The 22,049-nt window shown below is 38.0% G+C and overlaps 1 protein-coding gene across 7 annotated transcripts in view; it reads right to left on the reverse strand.

Moving 5' to 3' along the window:
• LOC133549261 (pleckstrin homology domain-containing family A member 7-like) overlaps positions 1 to 22,049 on the reverse strand; it is a 287,420-nt gene that overhangs the window by 143,711 nt on the left and 121,660 nt on the right. For all 7 annotated transcript variants that reach the window (XM_061894492.1, XM_061894491.1, XM_061894496.1 and 4 more), the window contains one exon: positions 2,818 to 2,904. In XM_061894492.1, the coding sequence (XP_061750476.1) occupies positions 2,818 to 2,904 (87 nt within the window). The remainder of the gene's footprint in view (positions 1 to 2,817; positions 2,905 to 22,049) is intronic.

The raw sequence follows: 22,049 nt of genomic DNA on the forward strand, positions 1-22,049 counted from the left end.
CCTAGGAAATGTGTCTAAAAACATCGGAATCCGTCCCAATGCAATCGCGGGTTTTTTTTTAACTTGTTTTTTTTTTCTAGTCCGTCGTTATCAATATCCTCAAACACGAATTTTTCATCCATGTGTACTGTATCGCGCAGAAAGTTATGTCATCAAAATGGCAACACCCTAACCACAAAATGAACAAAATTTTGAAGCGTTTGCACACAGAAGCATACTTGGTGTCATCTAAAGGTTCGTAAACCGAAAAATTCAGAACATTTGTTCGTCGAGGTTTCACTGTAAATTACCTGTAATGACAGACATGGAGAAGGGGTAAAATTAAATACAATTGTTTTCTTCCTACTCCTTTTCGGACATGTTTAATTGTCCAAATGCTGATCTGGTTTTAAACTTTTTGAAGCCAGCTCAAAATAAAGCAAACCATTACCATGACCATAAGTTAATTCAATATAAAGTTCACATTATTTAAATTTGTGCTAAAGAATATTTGACATTCAATTTCCAACCTCTTCTACGTCATTAGCAGCTAGCATGCAGCACCACATATCATCAGCTACTCTTGCGCGAAAATACAAATTTAATACCAACCTGAGGTAGATTTATGAAAAAAAAACAGTGAAAAGTGCCTTTAGAAGTGAGGTTTCAAACTGTGAGACGGTTTACTAAACTGATTGGAAGTAACAAGCAGAACTCAACGTCCTTGACCAATCAACTGTGTTAATGCGGCAAAATAAAAGCAAAACAAATGGTGACATTTTGAGTAAACATGCATGAATGTAACAAGCAGCGCTAGGACAAGTCAATGGGAAGGTGAATATTTTAGTTTTGTTTTCAGCAGCTTCATGCACATACTGTGAGGGACAACACATCATGTGAATTAGTCCAAATGCAGGCTGTCAAACAATCAACATTTTTAATCACAGTTGGTCAAAAGTTGTTGTTTTTTTGTTTGGTTGTTTTTTAACCACTTTATTGCAAGGATTTGCCCCCAATAAATATACATACATACATACATACATACATACACACACAGTATATATACGTATATATTAGGGGTGTGGGGAAAAATCGATTCGAAAACGAATCGCGTTTCTCATGTTGTGCGATTCAGAATCGATTCTTTTTTAAATTTTTTAAATCGATGTTTTTTTTTAATTGTTTAAAAAAAAATATATATATTTTTTTTAATCAATCCAACTAACCAATAGACAGCAATACCATAACAATGAAATCAAATTCCAAAACCAAACCTGACCCAGCAACACTCAGAACTGCAATAAACAGAGCAATTGAGGAGACACAAACACGATACAGAACAAACCAAAAGTAGTGAAACAAAAATGAATATTATAAACAACAGTATCAATATTAGTTATAATTTCAGCATAACAGTGATTAAAAATCCCTAATTTACATTATCGTTGGACATTTATAAAAATAAAAATAAAAGAACAATAGTGTCACAGTGGCTTACACTTGCATCGCATCTCATAAGCTTGACAACACACTGTGTCCAATATTTTCACAAAGATAAAATAAGTCATATTTTTGGTTCGTTTAATAGTTAAAACAAATTTACATTATTTCAATCAGTTGATAAAACATTGTCCTTTACAATTATAAAAGCTTTTTTTTTTTTTTTTTAAATCTACTACTTTGCTAGCATGTCAGCAGACTGGGGTAGATCCTGCTGAAATCCTATGTATTGAATGAATACAGGATCGTTTTGAATCGGAAAAATATCGTTTTTGAATCGAAAATCGCTTTGAATCGAAAAAAATCGATATATTATCGAATCGCGACCCCAGGAATCGATATTGAATATATATATATATATATATATATATATATATATATATATATATATATATGTGTATATATATATATATATATATATATATATATATATATATATTAGGGCTGCGAATCTTCGGGTGTCCCACCCCTAATATGTACACATATATACTGTATACACACATTATATATACATATATATATAAATACACACACACACACACATATATATATATATATACACACACACACACACACACACACACACACATACTCATATATATATATATATATATATATATATATATATATATATTAGAGCTGTAAAATGATTTAAATATTTAATCTCGATAGATCGCTTTTTGTTTATAGTTAATTCAAAATTAATCGCGATATTCCCAGAAAGATACAATTTTATTCATTAATAACTGTATCTCGACAGTATGGCAGTTTTAATTTTTTTATTTGAAAAGGACTCTAGTCAGACCAATGTGGTCTGTGAATGATGCAAGGCTGTTGGAATGGTGCCGTTTGTTATCATAAGATTGGTAATAAAAGTTAAAAATAGTGTCAGACTTTGTGTGATTTTTTCTGACGGTTACCATACATTATATTACTTAAATTTGTTTTCAGGTTATTTTCAAGGTGTGCCGGTAATGAAAATGCCGTGGCGGCGCACCACATTCAACTAAGGGGACACCCTGAATATATTGTATCTTAATAATAATTAATTAATTAATTAAATATGGGATTAAAATGGCCCCTGGACAACATTTTAAATACCAATAGCCTCTACTATCGTATTTTCATGACCCAATGCGTATTTGCAGTGAGAATAACCATCTGAGACAAGTACGGCTTTTTGTTCTTTGAGTCTGAATCTGATCTGAAATGGCCACGCTGCAGTCAGTGGTCAAAATGTTATAAGCTATCTTTGTTGCAAGATTGAGGTTTGCGTCTCACAGCGCAACAAGAGCAGCCTGATTCGAGATTGTTTAGGAGAAATCAAACATCACTCACTGTTCTTTTAGGTGGAAAACATCTACGTTGTCGGGAGAAACGTGGCCAGAGACAGGATGGCGAAAGGTGGTGGTCCTCTGGTTGTGACTGAGGTGGGAGAGACAGGAGATGGGGTTAGTGAAGCTTGCAAACAGCACAAACATCACTACAACTGGGCCCCCTCCGCCCTCTCGCCCCACCCAACCTAGCTAGTGTGGAGTCAGCAAGAATGAGTGGACGGAACATGCCGGGGCCTCCGTGGCTCATAGAATCACTCTGTGTGGTGAGTGCATAACAGCAAAAAAGTTTAAAAACGAGACAGGGAGAAGAAGAAGTCAGTAAATAAATATACAGCAGGAAATGTCGATCACATTAATATCTCCTTTTGAATGGTGAATTGCAACTACTCAAGGTATTTTTCAGTATTTCTCAGTTTGAAAGCACTGAAAAGACCAAGTGAAAGTACAGAAATGCTCCAATTGAGACTATAAATAGCCAGTCTTTATTGGAACTTCCTCAAGGACATCTGTTGAAGAACCAACATTGGTAAACAACAATAGAGCACATCAAAGTAAATCAGAGACGTTACACAAATATGCCCACTTGCAACCTACAAGATCCCACCTCGAAGCCTTTTTGTCGAAAGTAACGCAAGAAGATGGCGGATCTTCAGTCAACCCAAGTCCTTCATGCTAATTTCACACTGGAGGTCAATTCCCATGTTTGTGCCCATATTTGACTTGATCCAGGTTTTTTTTGTTTTTTTCAAATCTGACCCAGACCTATTTCATAAGTGGTTATGAATCCGATATGTGGGAGGAAGAAAACATACTTGGAGATTTGTAGTACAGCGAGGAAACCATGTGGTTGCAGAGCAGACTCAAAAAGTCCACATAAAACACATGAAAACAAGAAAACATTTAAGAACACAAAATACATAAAATATATGAAAAAAGTACCGACCTGATGCAACCAGCTGCCACTTCAGCGGCGTTATTTCTACAAACAGTGACAAAAGTAAAACGCAACGAAAAACCCAAAATGAGCAATAAATAATACATATCGTGCACATTCGATTGCACCATGTGTAAACAAACAACACGACAAAAACAGCATCTCAATTAGGGATGGGTAGTGTTCACATTTGAACCAATACGGTACCGATTCCCGCTCCCTGGGAATCGATACCAATACAGATTTTGGTACTTTGAATGAATAGTAATTGTGTTTTAATGAATTTTTGACATATACAGTCCATGAATACAAATATACACACGTCAATTGTTATTTGTTCCATCAAACAAGTAACCCACAAAAAGTATACATAAAATATGTATTTTTTTTGTAAAATCTACACGCACAAAAATATATATACAGTGGGGCAAAAAAGTATTTAGTCAGCCCCTGATTGTGCAAGTTCTCCCACTCAAAATAAGGACAGAGGTCTGTAATTTTCATCATAGGTACACTTCAACTGTGAGAGTCAGAATATGAAAAAAAAATCCAGGAATTCACAATGTAAGAATTTTAAAGAATTTATTTGTAAATTATGGTGGAAAATAAGTATTTGGTCAACCATTCAAAGCTCTCACTGATGGAGGGAGGTTTTGGCTCAAAATCTCACGATACATGGCCCCATTCATTCTTTCCTTAACACGGATCAATCGTCCTGTCCCCTTAGCAGAAAAACAGCCCCAAAGCATGATGTTTCCACCCCCATGCTTCACATTAGGTATGGTGTTCTTGAGATGCAACTCAGTATTCTTCTTCCTCCAAACACGAGTTGAGTTTATACCAAAAAGTTCTATTTTGGTTTCATCTGACCACATGACATTCTCCCAATCCTCTCCCAGTCGATGGCTGACTAAATACTTTTTGCCCCACTGTATATATATATATATATATATATATATATATATATATATATATATATATACATATATTTATTAAAAAAATGTTTATAGTAAACTAATATTCTTATTGCAACATTTAAACATGAGCTGATTGTGATAACTGCTGTCTAGTTGTTATATCTTGTTTCATGATCACATTTCTAAGTCTCAATTGCAAGTATAACAACAAGCCAGAATTGCAGTTGCAAGTCCAAGACGTTAGATGGCAATAACGTATAGTTTTTTTGGTGTTGTTTTGTTTTTTGTTGTACCCTACAAAAGTGTTATTACTGTAAGTATCGTACTTATAAGGCACCAGCTGGTAGATTGTAATGTGCATCTTCGTTGAAGTTTTCGTTAATAGATTTGGAGGTGATGAAATGGAATAAGCGGTAGGAAATGGATGGATGGATGGATGAAATGGCCATGTGAAATCGCTAATGCTAAATCAGTAGCAAGTCAATAGCAAAGGTAGTGTATATTAGCATCAAGCTAGTGCATGTTTGGGAAAGTGGAGCCTCACTTAACTTTTGTTGGAGCGTTTTTGGGGATTGAAAATTGCCACAATACCTAGAGGTAATTTGGCTAAGACAAAGTTAATATTGCTGATCAATTTGAATGTATTATTATTATTACATAGTTTATTCACTTTTATTTTCCAGTATGAAATGGTTCAAGCCAGTTAAAAAAGTTAATAGTTTAAATTAGGATTACATTTTTTTTCTTAAATTCAGGCAAACTGACGCACTTGAAATTTTGTCTGTTACAAACTAAAAACAATGTTTGTTAAGTTTTTTTTTAATTGTTTTCTTTTGAGATAATAAGGATACAATGTTATGCAAAGGTGATCTTATAACAATAACAAATTATGACAAATGTTTGGGGGGGCGGCATGACAGAAAATAATTGAAAAACACTGTTAGCAGGAGGAGCATATACGGTTACTCTTATCAATTATTATTTAAATGTTTGATTTGTTATGATCCAGTTTTTAGAATTTTTTTTAACAGAGTGTATGACAGGGATCTCCAAAGCGCTAGTCTCTTTAATTTTGCCCACGAGACGTCATGTGTTCAAAAAATAATTCAACATGGTGTGCTTTCAAATTCATCTAAAATACCAGGCGGTCTCTGGATGGTACATATTTTCTGACATCTTGTGGACAACAAGAGTAAATCAGATCAATGAACCTTGATAGCACAGTATTTACTTAAATGACACAACCAAAACAACCTTCCCTAGTCATGGTGCAAAAAAAAAGCAACTAATTTTTATGCGAACACAGACAGTCACACATAACATAATCTGCTCACTGAACATTGTGGATAGTAAGAAAACTGTTCAAACGCCATAAAAAAAAAAATTCCAAAGTACACCCATTTAAATCCATTAGAGTGCATGATGGGAAAGATGTAAAACACTCTCTCCACATTTATCCATGTTATATCTAGTGATTTAGGGCTATATAAGTAAACATTGATTGATTGATTGATATGGTTGATTAAAAAACTTTGAAGAAAGTTGTCACGGAAGTAAACAAGGTGGGAGTCCAACTTTACTCTTAATGTCCAATTATATTAATAATACATCCATCATATTAATAAAATATGTACATGTATTTTTTTGCGGCGACCCAATTGTTGGCCATATTGCAACATCAAGTGGTTACAATCCACCCTTAAAAGGAGAGAAGAGCAGAGAAAAGTTGTCATTTTCAGTAAGTGCACAAAGACAGTGATTCATAATTCTGTGCGCAAGTATTCAGCGTGCAGCATATTTATTGAAGTATTCCATTTTAGATCCATTATACTGGGAACTTTCTGGACAACCTTCCAAGTTTGACCTGCTCGCAGTCCACGCGACATTTACTGAGGTCAGGAGTTCAAGGCTTGGTCTTAAGTGGACACATTGGTCACACAAACACACATGCTCAACACATGATCCTCCCTTGACATGCTGCACCTGCCGTGTCACAGGCTGTTTGTCTTTGTCGCCACGGCGACGGGAACAAAACACGCTTCTAATTTGTTTGATGGAAATTCTTCTTTATCTGGTGGGAGAGTTCCATCAGGGCACGGGGCTTTGGGTTTTAGCACAAGTGTGAAGTCACAAATCAGAAACTTGGTGAGAAAGTCCTGGTCCTGATCTATCAGCAAATCGAATGCTTTTTAATGCAACTTAAAACAAAGGTAAATCAGTGTAATACGTACAATTGTTCGCACAGACAACAAACAATAATAATGTTCCATCCATCCATCTTCTTCCGCTTTATCCAAGATCGGCCAAAGTCTGATAATGTTGAATAGTTGAAAGGTTTACATTAATTGTGGCCAAATTAAGCACTAATGTAATCATGATATTTATGCAAGTAAGCCTTTTCAAATGCAATAAACATATTTTTCATTACTGTAGTACTGTGTAATTGGAAGGACAAACATCAATATAAAATGGACTCATCCTCACCCTTTCATTCCTTTGTAACTGAGCTACTGTTTGGAACAATTTCCCTTGTGGATCAATAACGTTTGTCAGCAAAAATTGCACTTCAATAAATATTGAACATCTATAAGTGCAGTGTTTGTTTTTATTTTTTGGGGGTAGTTTGTTTTGTTGTCATTTTTGTTGCCGATTGCAATTATATGAATTTGTTAAATGCTTTTGCATAAGGCTGTGAATATTTGTGTGTCCCACGATTTGATTCAATATTGATTCATGGGGTCACGATTCGATTCAAAATCAAATTTTTTTTTCAATTCAACACGATTCTCGATTCAAAAACGATTTTTTCCTAATTCAAAAGGATTCTCTATTTATTCAATACATAAGATTTTAGCAGGATCTAACCCAGTCTTCCGACATGCAAGCAGAGTAGTAGATTTTTGTAAAAAGCTTTTATAATTGTAAAGGGCAATGTTTTATCAACTGAGTAAGCCACTGTGACACTATTGTTCTTTTTTTCTTTTTATAAATGTCTAATGATAATGTCAATGAGGGATTTTTAATCACTGCTATGTTGAAATTATAACTAATATTGATACTGTTGTTGATAATATTAATTTTTGTTTCACTACTTTTGGTTTGTTCTGTGTCGTGTTTGTGTCTCCTTTCTATTGCTCTCTTTATTGCAGTTCTGAGTGTTGCTGGGTCAGGTTTGGGTTTGGAATTGGATTGCATTGTTATGGTATTGATGTGTATTGTTTAGTTGGATTGATAAATAAAAAAAATAAAAATAAAAATCCACCCATCTTCTTCCGCTCATCCGAGGTCGGGTCGTGGGGGCAGCAGCCTAAACAGGGATTCCCAGACTTCCCTCTCCACAGCCACTTCGTCTAGCTCTTCCCGGGAGATCCCGAGGCGTTCCCAGGCCAGCCGGGACATATATTCTTCCCAACGTGTCCTGGGTCTTCCCCGTGGCCTCCTACCGGTCGGACGTGCCCGAAACACCTCCCTAGGGAGGCGTTCGGGTGGCATCCTGAACAGATGCTTGGACCACCTCATCTGGCTCCTCTCGATGTGGAGGAGCAGCGGCTTTACTTTGAGCTCCTCCTGGATGACAGAGCTTCTCACCCTATCTCTAAGGGAGAGCCCCGCCACCCGGCGAAGGAAACTCATTTTGGCCGCTTGTACCCGTGATCTTATCCTTTCGGGCATGACCCAAAACTCATGACCATAGGTGAGGATGGGAACGCAGATCGACCGGTAAATTGAGAGCTTTGCCTTCCTGCTCAGCTCCTTCTTCACCACAACGGATCGATACAGCGTCCGCATTATTGAAGACGCCGCACCGATCCGCCTGTCGATCTCACGATCCACTCTTCCCCCACTCGTGAACAAGACTCCTAGGTACTTGAACTCCTCCACTTGGGGCAAGATCTCCTGCCCAACCCGGAGACGGCACTCCACCCTTTTCCCGGTGAGAATCATGGACTCGGACTTGGAGGTGCTGATTCTCATCCCGGTCGCTTCACACTCGGCTGCGAACCGATCCAGTGAGAGCTGAAGATCTTAAAAATGAGAATCGATTCTGAATCGCACAACGTGAGAATCGCGATTCGAATTCGAATCGATTTTTTCCCACACCCCTACTCTTGCACCTCATGTTTAATGCTTTTTAATGCCATTTAAGGCCTTCGTTTTCACAAAATTCGTTTAAAGACTTTTAGTACTTTTTATTGACCCGCTGAACCCCTAATAGTTAATAATGAATAAAAATGACTTGATGTCTATTTGTGGCATGGTTGGTACCCTAACAAAAAGCAACATGGTGCCAATTAGGAGTGGGTACATCGGCACTCAATGCGACAAATGTTTGTTACTTTTGGTTGTGTTAATAAATATTCATTATTTTATCTGGTTTTATTATTACATTTCTGAGTCTTAGTTACAGTTGCAAGTCCAAAAGATATTAGTAGTGTAGAGTTTGTGTGCTGTCTAACCTTTCGCTGCACCCTAAAAAAGTGTTAATCCTGTAAGTATTGTGCTTATTACACACCAACTGTTTGATTGTAACGTGCATCTTAGTTGCAGTATTCGTTAACACATTTGGAGGTGTTGAAATGGCCATTTATGATCGCTAAAGTTAATAGGTACAGTAGCATGGCAATAGCAAAGCCAATGTATATTAGAATCAAGCTAGCAGACTTTTTGGAAAAGTATAGCCTTACTTTACTTTTGCTGGAGCATTTTCTGAGTCAATTTTCTTTGTTGGCATGGAAAATTTGCAGCGTTACCTTGGCGGAGTCCGCTCTCAGTGCTGCTGGAGTGATCGCCAAGTGCCGAAGTGCGAAGAGGCAACCTGGCAAGAGGGGGCGCCCGACCCAGGTACCGTAACATGGCACAGTTGGATTTTACGTGAATCTGTGCCAGGGAGGGCCGGCGGGGGTTCGACCGGTGCCAAAAAAAAAGTACCGGTTTTGGTGCCCATCCCTGTATTTTGGTGCCATGGCAACAAACTGCACTTGTGTGATTAGCGCGCATGTTGATCACTGTGTGACCAGATGTACAGTAGACTTAAGTGTTCCGGACTGATCCTTTGAGTGGGCCTTCTCCGAGTCAAAGGTCATGTCTATTTATAGGCTCCTTCAGATGCAACGCGTTTGAAGTGCATTGAGGCTTGGCGGCGTGCGGCGCCGCGCGGGCACGCCAGGGAGGCGCGACAAGGTTATTCCCACTCCGCTAGCGTGCGTCGTGCATCGCTGGGCATGTGTTCCGTGCAAGTGCAGTGGAAATTGAAATAATGTAGCGCCAGCACTAGCAGGGCTTCCAACAGGCAGCCCGAACATAACAGTAGAGGAAACACTGCGCTAAAAACAAGGAGGGGAAATGACTCCAATCAGTCAAACATAATTAGGGACCGAGGACCCTATTGTATTTCTAAGGTTTTATTATTAATATGCCGCCACCTCTTTGAGCTGTAATTTGACCCCCTTAACATGCTTCAAAACTCACCAAATTTAACACACATCAGGACTTGCGAAAATTGCGAACTAATTAAAAAGACAAAACCCAAAACTCAAAATTGCGCTCTAGCGCCCCCTAGGAAAAAACACAGACACAACTGCTTGTAACTTCCGTTAGGAATGTCGTAGAGACATGAAACAAAAATCTCAATGTAGGTCTGACTTAGACCTAGATTTCATACACTGACCTCCTTCAGCAAAAATGAACAGTAAGTTGGCAAAAATCCCTTCAAAACAAAAGTTTCCTAAAAAATGTCATTTTTGCCTCTTTAAGCTGTAATTTGACCCCCTTAAAATGCTTCAAAACTCACCAAACTAGACACACACATCAGGACTGGTGACATTTGCAATCTAATAAAAAACCAAACCCCAAAACTGAAAATTGCGATCTAACGCCCCCTAGGAATAAAACACTGACAAAACTGCTCTTGGGAAGAAAACACAGACAAAACTGCTTGTAACTTCCGGTATGAATGTCGTAGAGACATTAAACAAAAACCTCTATGTAGGTCTCACTTAGACCTACATTTCCTTAATTGACATCCTTCAGCAAAAATCAGCAAGAAGTTGGCAATTACCCCTTCAAAACAAAAGTTTTGTAAAAACGCGTCACCTTTTTTCAAAAATTATCTCCTCTGAGCGCGTTTGTTGTGTCGGCTTCAAACTCGCACAGGAAAGAGACTGAACCCTTCTGATTAAAAGTGGCACAAAGAGTTTTTCCAACTGCTCCAGTTTTGATTTTACGAGCCTTCAAAGAACAGCTTCGCTGATGCTGCTGCCGTCTCAAGATGGCCCCTTAAAAGCAGGAATCACCAGCGTGACCACACAATGCAGAGAAGGTAGGTACTGTGCGGGTAAAGATATGTTGACTGGGTGAAAGAAGGAGGCACCAGTTTGACTCTAGGATACAGAGAAGGTAGGTAATGTGCAGATAAAAATATGTTGTCTGGGTGATGGTATGAGGCAACAGCATGTATGGGTGAAAGAAAGAAGCACCAGTGTGACCCCAGGATGCAGGGAAGGTAGGTAATGTGCAGGTAAAGATATATTGAGTGGGTAAAGGCAGGAAACACCAGCAAAAGTCGGGCCCGTCCATCGCTGCTTGCAGCTTTAATTTCTATTTGGTTTTCTTTCATTACTTTTTTTCCTCCAATAAAACATTCTGGTATAGTTCTTGAAATGTGTGACTTTAGAGGTATATTTATTATAAATGTTGCTACAAGTGTATGACTTTAGAGGTTTGGTAACATCTTAAATTAGGGGGCCACAATCTACTGTAGGGGTGGGCGATAAAACAATATCAATATTTATCATTATAGACGTGTAATCGTTACCAATGACAAATGTGTTATATACGACCCATCCATCCATCCATTTTCTACAGCTTGTCCCTTTCGGGGTCACGGGGGGTGCTGGAGCCTATCTCAGCTGCACATGGGCGGAAGGCGGCACACACGCTGGACAAGTCGCCACCTCATTGCAGGGCCTGTTCGATAAGACATTCGATATATATTTTTTCAATCTACAGTACAAGCCAGAAGTTTGGGCACACCTTCTCATTCAATGGGTTTTCTTTATTTTTTTTGACTATTTACATTGTAGATTGTCACTGAAGCCATCAAAACTATGAACGAACACATGTGGAGTTATGTACTTAGGAAAAGAAGGAGAAATAACTGAAAACATGTTTTATATTGTAGTTTCTTCAAAATAGCCACCCTTTGCTCTGATTACTGCTTTGCACACTTTTGGCATTCTCTCGATGAGCTTCAAGCACACCTGTGAAGTGAAAACCATTTCAGGGGACTACCTCTTAAAGCTCATCGAGAGAATGCCAATAGTTTGCTAAAAAGTAATCCGGGCAAAGGGTGGTTATTTTGAAGAAACTAGAATATATAACATGTTTTCAGTTCTTTCACCTTTTATTGTTAAGTACATAACTCCATGTGTTCATTCATAGTTTTGATGCCTTCAGTGACAATCTACAATGTAAATAGTCATAAAAATAAAGAAAACCTATTGAATGAGAAAGTGTGTCCAAACTTTTGGCCTGTACTCTCTGTCCGAATACGGCTGGAGGTGCGAAACAAGCTTGGTTGCTCTCTGGGTAAAAAAAAAGAAATTGGGGATAAAAAAAGGAAAAGTCGCCTGGACAGTATGGCACTTTTTTGGGATTATTTTAAAAAGGGCCCGTAGTCAGACCATTGTGGTTTGTAAATGATGCAGGGGTGCACAGTTGTAACCCCCCTAGCACTAAACCTTCTCGGGATGCTTTCTGTTTACATTTTCAAGCACTGCACTATTTTGTTACACTTTGTTAAACATTTGTTACATTTTCCTTATTTTTGCACCTTCATTTTAAGAGCTTACCTTTCAGTGTTGAAATTGCTTTCCATGATTGTGTTGACATTTCCATTCCTTACTGCCTCTACAGATGAGGGGATTATAATCAGAGGAAGGTTACATTTAAAACAAAACTGTTAACATTTTATATATTTTTCTCCTGGTCTTTATTTCGGTAGGTCATAGAAAAATATCAATAATTATCGATATTGACCGATATAAAAAAAACACTTATATCATGAATCATATGATCCAGCCCTAATCCACGGCTGTTTTTATTATGCATTACTGTAAATGTAGGAAAAGGACCACTGTTATTTTTACAGTACAATTCTGGCAACTGACCTGCCAGTTTTTTTAACCATAAAATCAGCTGTATTTTTTTCACATTGCACACCCAACCAGACCAAAAACTGTAACAAAACATGATAAGATAACATCAGGGGATTTTGACCTTTTTGATCCCTAATGTGTTTGCCTGCTTGAGTGGATTTCTTAAAGGGGAACTGCATTTTTGGCGGGGAAATTATGCCTATCGTTCACAATCATTATGAGAGGCACACACATTTTTTTCTTAGGATTCTAAAAACTAAAAAAAAAACGTCTAAAAGATGCGGAAAACAAGAGTCACCGTTGTAGCCTTTAACGCCCTCTAAAACAACTTTTTATATACTGCAAGTATATATACATAATGTAGTAAAAGGCACGTTCATAACAATGTAATTTATTCAATATTTACTGTATTTATATATATATTTTTATTTCCGTTTCCATAGCAGCTCACTTTCGAACGCAAAACAATAAAACGACTATTTTTGGTCAAAATAGGATTTACAACCTTATCTTTTTTAAGCTGAACATACAGATGATGAACTGCTGCTTACAGAAACCAGCACAAAGCAAGGCTGAAACGTCGGAGCAGGCGGAAGACGGGAAAGGGAGGTGAAAGTGAATCGAAGATGCAAAATGTGTGATTCGAAGTCAATTTTTTTCAACTTAAATGGAGTGTGTACCCAAATAAACCGAGAAAAAGGTCTCCAGCCAGCTGGACCAAACACACATCCATCCATCGATTAAGTCACGCTTTAAATATTGATCATGATACACACAGCCTGTTTAGCTGTGTACAAACAAAACATGAAATGGGGGCTAACAGTATATAGCTGCTGTAATATGATTGTTCATGTTTTTCACTCAGTACAAGTCCTATCTCACTGTGTTGTGTATTACAAACTCAAACGTGTTTCGTGTTGTCGTAAAAGCTAGCTTATCTCTTGCCGTAGTTAGCTTTTACGGCTAATACCGAAGCATGCCGATGTGTTATTACAAGAGATGTCCGATAATATCGGACTCCCGATATTATCGGCTGATGAATGCTTTGAGATGTAATATCGTAAATTATCGGTTTTAAAATTATCGGTATCGGTTTCAAAAAGTAAAATTTATGACTTTTTAAAACGCCGCTGTGTACACGGAAATAGGGAAAAGTACAGAGTGCCAATAAACCGTAAAGGCACTGCCTTTGTGTGCCGGCCCAGTCACATGATATCTACGGCTTTTCACACACACAAGTGAATGCAGGGCATACTTGGTCAACAGCCATACAGGGCATAATGAGGGTGGCTGTATAAACAACTTTAACACTGATACAAATATGTGCCACACTGTGAACCCACACCAAACAAGAATGACAAACACATTTCGAGAGAACATCCGCACCGTAACACAACATAAACAAAACAGAACAAATACCCAGAACCCCTCGCAACACTAACTCTTCCGGGACGCTACAATATACACCCCCCTGCTACCCCCGTCCCACATCAACGCCATCTACACCCAACCCCGCCCACCCCAACCTCCTCATGCTCTCTCACGGAGAGCATGTCCCATATTCCAAGCTGCTGTTTTGAGGCATGTTAAAAATAATACTACACTTTGTGACTTTAATTATAAATATGGCAGTGCCATGTTGGCGTTTTTTTCCATAACCTCAGTTGATTCATTTTGGAAAACCTTGTTACATTGTTTAATGCATCCAGCGGAGCATCACAACAAAATTAGGCATAATAATGTGTCAATTCCACGACTGTATATATAGGTATCGGTTGATTTTGGAATCGGTGATTAAGAATTGAACAATATCGGAATATCGGATATCTGCAAAAAAGCCATTATCAAACATCTCTGGTTAGTACGCAACAAAAAGAGTTCCTCGGTGTTCGCTCCTACAATAACAACGTAGCTACAGCTTGGTAATTATACAGGCTACGTAAATTAAGAACTGTTGACGGTTTTTGAATGCATTTTGAAAGTGATTTAGAGGTTAGCTGCACGGCTAGCTATCTAAAACAGGACAATTTTTTTATGTTGGATTGCAAAAAAACTAAAAAATGGTATTCTTGCCTCTCATAAGTATTATGAACAATAGGCAAAATTCCCCAAAAAATAGCGCAGTTCCCCTTTAAAGGCCTACTGAAACCCACTACTACCCACCACACAGTCTGATAGTTTATATATCAATGATGAAATATTAACATTGCGACACATGCCAATACGGCCTTTTTAGTTTACTAAATTGCAATTTTAAATTTCCCGGCAGTTTTTTCTTGAAAACGTCGCGTAATGATGACGTGTACGCTTGACATCACGGACTGTTATGAATATGAGCGCTGCACACACACACAGCAAAAAGTCGTCTGCTTTAACCGCATAATTACACAGTATTTTGGAGATCTGTGTTGCTGAATCTTTTGCAATTTGTTCAATTAATATTGGAGAAGTCAAAGTAGAAAGACGGAGTTGGGAAGCTTTAGCCTTTAGCCACACAAACACACGGTGATTCCTTGTTTAAAATTCAGGGAGGTGAAACTTTACTATCACAGCGAACATGGATCCCAACCGAATGTCAACCAGCAGGTTTTGGTGAGAAAATTGTGGTAAAAAGTCGCTTCTTACCGGATATCAGCTGAGCTTGTGCCGTCCATACAGCTGCCGTCGACTTCCCTGAGACACTGCGTGTCAACACACCCGTGGACGTACACTTCCGACTATCAGGTACTGTTAAACTCACTAAAACACTAGCAACACAATAGAAAGATAAGGGATTTCCCAGAATTATCCTAGTAAATGTGTCTAAAAACATCGGAATCCGTCCCAATGCAATCGCGTTTTTTTTTTTAACTTTTTTTTTTTCTAGTCTGTCACTATCAATATCCTCAAACACCAATCTTTCATCCTCGCTCAAATTAATGGGGAAATTGTCGTTTTCTCGGTCCGAATAGCTCTTTTTGTTGGAGGCTCCTATTAAAATCAATGTGAATATGTGAGGAGCCATCACATGTGACGGCATCGTCTGCGACTTCCGGTAGATGCAGGGCTTTTCTCTTAGCACCGAAAGTTGCGAACTTTATCGTGGATGTTCTCTACTAAATCCTTTCAGCAAAAATATGGCAATATCGCGAAATGATCAATTATGACACATAGAATGGACCTGCTATCCCCGTTTAAATGAGAAAATCTCATTTCAGTTCCCCTTTAAGCTGTGCCTCGCACACGTCGGCCCCAGAGCTGGAGGAATTTTTATCGTTAAATGGCCCATCAACAGAAAGACTCTTTCACGAATGCTCAAGTGGAAGCATTCTAAGATCTTTTGGACTTGCATGAGTCGGACCTTCCAGGCACAGACACAACATAGACGCTGGCCTCAGCAGGCCAACGCTGGGCCAAGACACGCCGCCAATAAACCCTGCCAGCGTGCAGGACCTTAACATCTTACTTTCAGGTTTACCTTTCGTCCGCATGATCACGGCTGTGGCCTCATGACTGTGCCGTCCCCTGCGAGCGTGCTCTGAAATAGACTCGTACGGTCTGGACGTGGTAAAGACACGCACACACGAAAAGTCTACACTTAGTCAAGGTGTTGGGTGTAACGCAGGCCTCTGCTGTCAGTACATTCCGGCGGGCATACGGCAGTGACACATTTGGTTCAGCGCCATGCTGCCGCCGCCATCCCTGGCTCAGCTTTCACATGCAGCCATACGAGACACACACACACACACACACACACACACACACACACACACACACACACACACTTGTGCACACACATCAACAAACACGGTTCATTTGATTTCCCCACAGTCAAAGCGTCTCCCACGCTCTCCACCGGAGCGCTTCCCTTACTCCCACCCGGGCCACAACTGCGTCGTCGTTGGACGGAATGAAGGCGGGTGGAAGTTTATTCTAACAGAGCGCTGGTAGCAGACGTGTTCGCCAGCGAGGAGGCGGTTAAAATCACCCAAAATGCGGTCGGGTTCATCAAGAAGATGTCCTGTTTTTGGAGCTGAAGCTTTTCGGTTACGTAAAACGTTTGATTAGAACCGAACTCTTTAGAGCTCAGCTGAGGCTTGCCTGCCTCCGCCTCCTCGCACAGGAAGTGAGCCTCAAGTGGCATCGCTACGGCAACCTGAAGGTTCCACGCTGCACAGGGTGTCGTTTATTCATCGTGTCAACGCTGTAGAGCAGGGCTGCTCCAACGTTTTGCCTTTGAGGGCTAGTGGAAATTTGCCAAACAGACATTTTTTTTTATGGAACATGGAGGGAGGAATTTCATATCGCCATACCTAAAAACAATCAAGATTAGGTCCTTCCCAGCAGGCACAAAACATTAATACAAAGTTGATTGTGTGTCCACGTCATTTAGAATTGACTTTGAAACAATGTTGTAAAATGGTTGTATTTTGCAACGTAAACGTAGGATCCACGCTGTTGGTTGGGAAACGACAAAATTTCAATGGTCAACTCTACGTCACAACCTGACATTGAATAAATGTTGTCAAAAGCATGTTGTTTCAACTTTGTTTTTGTGTTGTAGAATATTGGTTGGGGAAACGACCAAAGTTCAATGGTCGAATTAACGTCACAACCTGACATTGAATAAACGTTGTCAAAAAACATGTTGTTTCAAGGTGGTATTTGAGTTGTAGAATATTGGTTGGGATATGACCCGAATTCAATGGTCAAATCAACATCAGAACACAACATTGATTTAATGTTGTCAAAAAGGATGTTGTTTCAACATTGTTTTTGTGTTGTACAATATTGGTTGGGAAATTACCAAATTTCAATGGTTGAATCAACGTCACAACCTGATATTGAATAAACGTCTTCAAAACGCATGTTGATTCAATAATTTCGCCACACATAGTATGTGTGTGACAATCATTGGTACGTTAACTTTTTTTAAACTTCTACAAAGCATGTTGTTTCAACGTTGTTTTTGTGTTGTAGAATATTGGTTGGGAAATGACTAAATTTCATTTGTCAAATCAACGACACAACCTGACATTGAATAAACGTTGTGAAAAAACATGTTTCAGGGTGGTATTTGAGTTGTAGAATATTGGTTGGGAAATGACCCAAATTCAATGGTCAGATCAACATCAGAACACAACATTGATTAAACGTTGTCAAAAAGCATGTTGTTTCAACATTGTATTTGTGTTGTAGAATATTGGTTGGGAAATGACCAATTTTCAATGGTCGAATCAACGTCACAACCTGACCTTGAATAAACGTCGCCAAAACGCATGTTGTTTCAACGTTGTTTTTGTGTTGTAGAATATTGGTTGGGAAATGACCAAATTTCAATGGTCAAATCAACGTCACAACCTGACATTGAATAAACGTTGTCAAAAAGCACGGTGTTTAAACCTAGTATTTGAGTTGTACAATATTGGTTGGGATATGACCCAAATTCAATGGTCAAATCAACATCAGAACACAACATCAATTTAATGTTGTGAAAAAGGATGTTTCAACATTGTTTTTGTGTTGTAGAATATTGGTTGGGAAATGACCAAATTTCGATGGTTGAATCAACGTCACAACCTGACATTGAATAAACGTTGTCAAAAAGCATGGTGTTTCAACATTGTATTTGAGTTGTAGAATATTGGTTGGGAAATGACCAATTTTCAATGGTCGAATCAACGTCACAACCTGACCTTGAATAAACGTCGCCAAAACGCATGTTGTTTCAACGTTGTTTTTGTGTTGTAGAATATTGGTTGGGAAATTACCAAATTTCAATGGTCAAATCAACGTCACAACCTGACATTGAATAAACGTTGTCAAAAAGCACGGTGTTTAAACCTAATATTTGAGTTGTAGAATATTGGTTGGGATATGACCCAAATTCAATGGTCAAATCAACGTCAGAACACAAGATCGATTTAATGTTGTGAAAAAGGATGTTGTTTCAACATGGTTTTTGTGTTGTAGAATATTGGTTGGGAAATGACCAAATTTCGATGGTTGAATCAACGTCACAACCTGACATTGAATAAACGTTGTCAAAAAGCATGGTGTTTCAACCTAGTATTTGAGTTGTAGAATATTGGTTGGGATATGACCCAAATTCAATGGTCAAATCAACGTCAGAACACAACATTGATTTAATGTTGTCAAAACGCATGTTGTTTCAACGTTGTATTTGTGTTGTAGAATATTGGTTGGAAAATGACCAAACTTCAATGGTCAAATCAATGTCAGAACCCCACATTGATTCAATATTGTCAAAAAACATGTTGTTTCATTCAATGTTATGTTTGAGTTGCTCAACGTCAGGACCTAATCAAATACGTTCACCACATTATTTTAATGTATTGTGCCTGCTAGGTTTTCCACAGCAGGTATTGTTTCTGGAACTTTCCCACTTACCGGGTAAATAAAGTTCCCCCTCTGTTTCCACCAAAAACTACCTGGCGAGAGTTAGTTATTCAGGACCCTTTCAGAGTTCCTCGTAGCTAGGCGGGACTTTTCCAAGCTACCCTGAATCTTTTCGTGGGCGGGCTGAGCTGTGGAACACTGATTGGTTAAACACCGTTGGGGGCATTCCTAAAAAGCCAATGCAGAGTAATGCAGAACACCTCGTTTATTTATTTTTTCTCGTGTATTTCTATGACAACAAATTTGACAACGGCGAGAAAGAAGAACAAAAAGGAACTTTCGACTTGCAGGAACTTTTGAGGGGTATCTTTGTGCTGAAATATGCTGATTAGTGAAACTATCTTGCAGTGTTTTTACTCAGGTGTAGTCTTTAAACAATATGCAGTTTATTGTTGTTTATTATTTTTAAAAACTTAATTCCGATACGCTAAGTGAACGGATTTTATTTAAAACGTATTTACGAAGAAGTATGAAGTCGGTCTCGAAGCGGCGACCTCAGTTGCTTACTGATCTGACTGTGTTGGAAAAATGTGAAATCAGGAGGCAGCACACGAGTGGAACGAGGGTACATAACATCAAATTTGAACTACTTACTTTATTACATGTTGTAAAGAAATAGTCAGTGACATTCCATTTGTGTAGTTATTAGCCTCAACACCAGTGAACAGAATGCTAATGCTAACAAGCTAGCGCTAAAGCCGGTGTGTTTGTGTTGTCGGCGTGAGATAAACACTGACATTTATTACCTAAATATTGTTATTTACAGATAAACAATGACGTGTATTATTTATATATTGTTAATTACAGACAACACTGACATGTATTATCTTTGTATTGTTATTTACAGATAATCACTAAAATGTATTATTTACATATTGTTATTTACGGATAAACACTGACATGTATTATTGATATATTGTTATTTACAGATAAACACTGACATTTATTAATGATAGATTGTCATTTACGGATAAACACTGACATTTATTATTGATGTATTGTTATTTACAGATAAACACTGACATGTATTAATGATATATTGTAATTTACAGATAAACACTGACATTTATTAATGATATAGTGTCATTTACGGATAAACACTGACATGTATTATTGATGTATTGTTATTTTCAGGTAAACACTGACATATAGTATTGATATGGTATTTACAGATAAACACTGACATGTATTATTTATATATTGTTAATTACAGATAACACTGACGTGTATTATTTATATATTGTTAATTACAGACAACACTGACATGTATTATCCTTATATTGTTATTTACAGATAATCACTAACATTTATTATTTACATATTGTTATTTACAGATAAACACTGACATGTATTATTGATATATTGTTATTTACAGATAAACATTGACATTTATTAATGATATATTGTCATTTACGGATAAACACTGACATTTATTATTGATGTATTGTTATTTACAGATAAACACTGACATATAGTATTGATATAGTATTTACAGATAAACACTGACATGTATTATTTATATATTGTTAATTACAGATAACACTGACATGTATTATCTATATATTGTTATTTACAGATAAACATTAACATTTACTATTTATATATTGTTATTTACGGATAAACACTGACATTTATTAATGATATATTGTCATTTACGGATAAACACTGACATTTATTATGGATATAATGTTATTTACAGATAAAATGGACTAAAAAGAATCGCTTGTCCCTTATGGGGGATGGCGTAGCGAATTTGGGAGAGTGGCCGTGCCAGCAATCTGAGGGTTACTGGTTCAATCCCCACCTTCTACCATCCTAGTCACCTCCGTTGTGCCTTTGGGCAAGGCACTTCACCCTTGCTCCTGATGGGTCCTGGTGAACGCCTTGCATGGCAGCTCCCGCCATCAGTGTGTGAATGTGTGTGTGAATGGGTGAATGTGGAAATACTGTCAAAGCGCTTTGGGTTCCTTAAAAGTGTAGAAAAGCGCTATACAAGTACAACCATTTACATTTACTGTACATTCATCACGTTTTTATTTCATTGGAAAATGATAACTTTTATATGTTTGAATCACTTTTAGTGATCTTTTGTTTACATGTGCTCTGCTGTTCTGTTTAAAACAAGATAGCAAAAATATATGGGCATAACATATATGCAGGTTTGGCTGATCATCTAACAAAGCATTTGTATCAGTATAAATTAATTATCTGCTGAAAATTCCACTGTTGTGTTTGCAAGTATTCCGAAATAGGGGAATATTTTTTAATTTATCCAAATGATATTCCACTTAATATTTGCAAGTACAGTTACAAACATTGACAACTGTCAAAACATGGCTTGGACGTGGATTGTTTCTTCGACGCAGATGAGAATCAGCACGAGCGAGGCGTGGACGTGAGTACATGGTTGTTTATTTAAACACTATAATAAAAAATAAACAAACTAAGGGCGCTCACAAGGAGGTACAGACACTTGGCTATGAACAAACAAAAGACTAGCATAAATGCTGCAAACTACAAACATGAAACAAAAACACTTGCTCGATTGGCATGAATAATAATAAACTATAAACAAAACTAGCACAATGGCACAAATACAAAAACTTACACGGCATGGAACTATGGACGAGGGCATGAAGGAGGTGCAGCATGGGTAGCATGTGTGCGAGTGTGAAGATCCCAGAAAGCAGACAAGAAATAGAGTGACTTAAGTAGCTATGATGATTAGTGAAAACAAGTGAGGCTGAGAACAGGGACGTGACATGACAGGTGAAAAGTAATGAGTTGGCATGGAGACGGAAACAAACCAGGAAGTGCCAAGACAGAA

Source organism: Nerophis ophidion, linkage group LG03, assembly GCF_033978795.1.
Source record: "Nerophis ophidion isolate RoL-2023_Sa linkage group LG03, RoL_Noph_v1.0, whole genome shotgun sequence".
Taxonomy (NCBI): domain Eukaryota; kingdom Metazoa; phylum Chordata; class Actinopteri; order Syngnathiformes; family Syngnathidae; genus Nerophis; species Nerophis ophidion.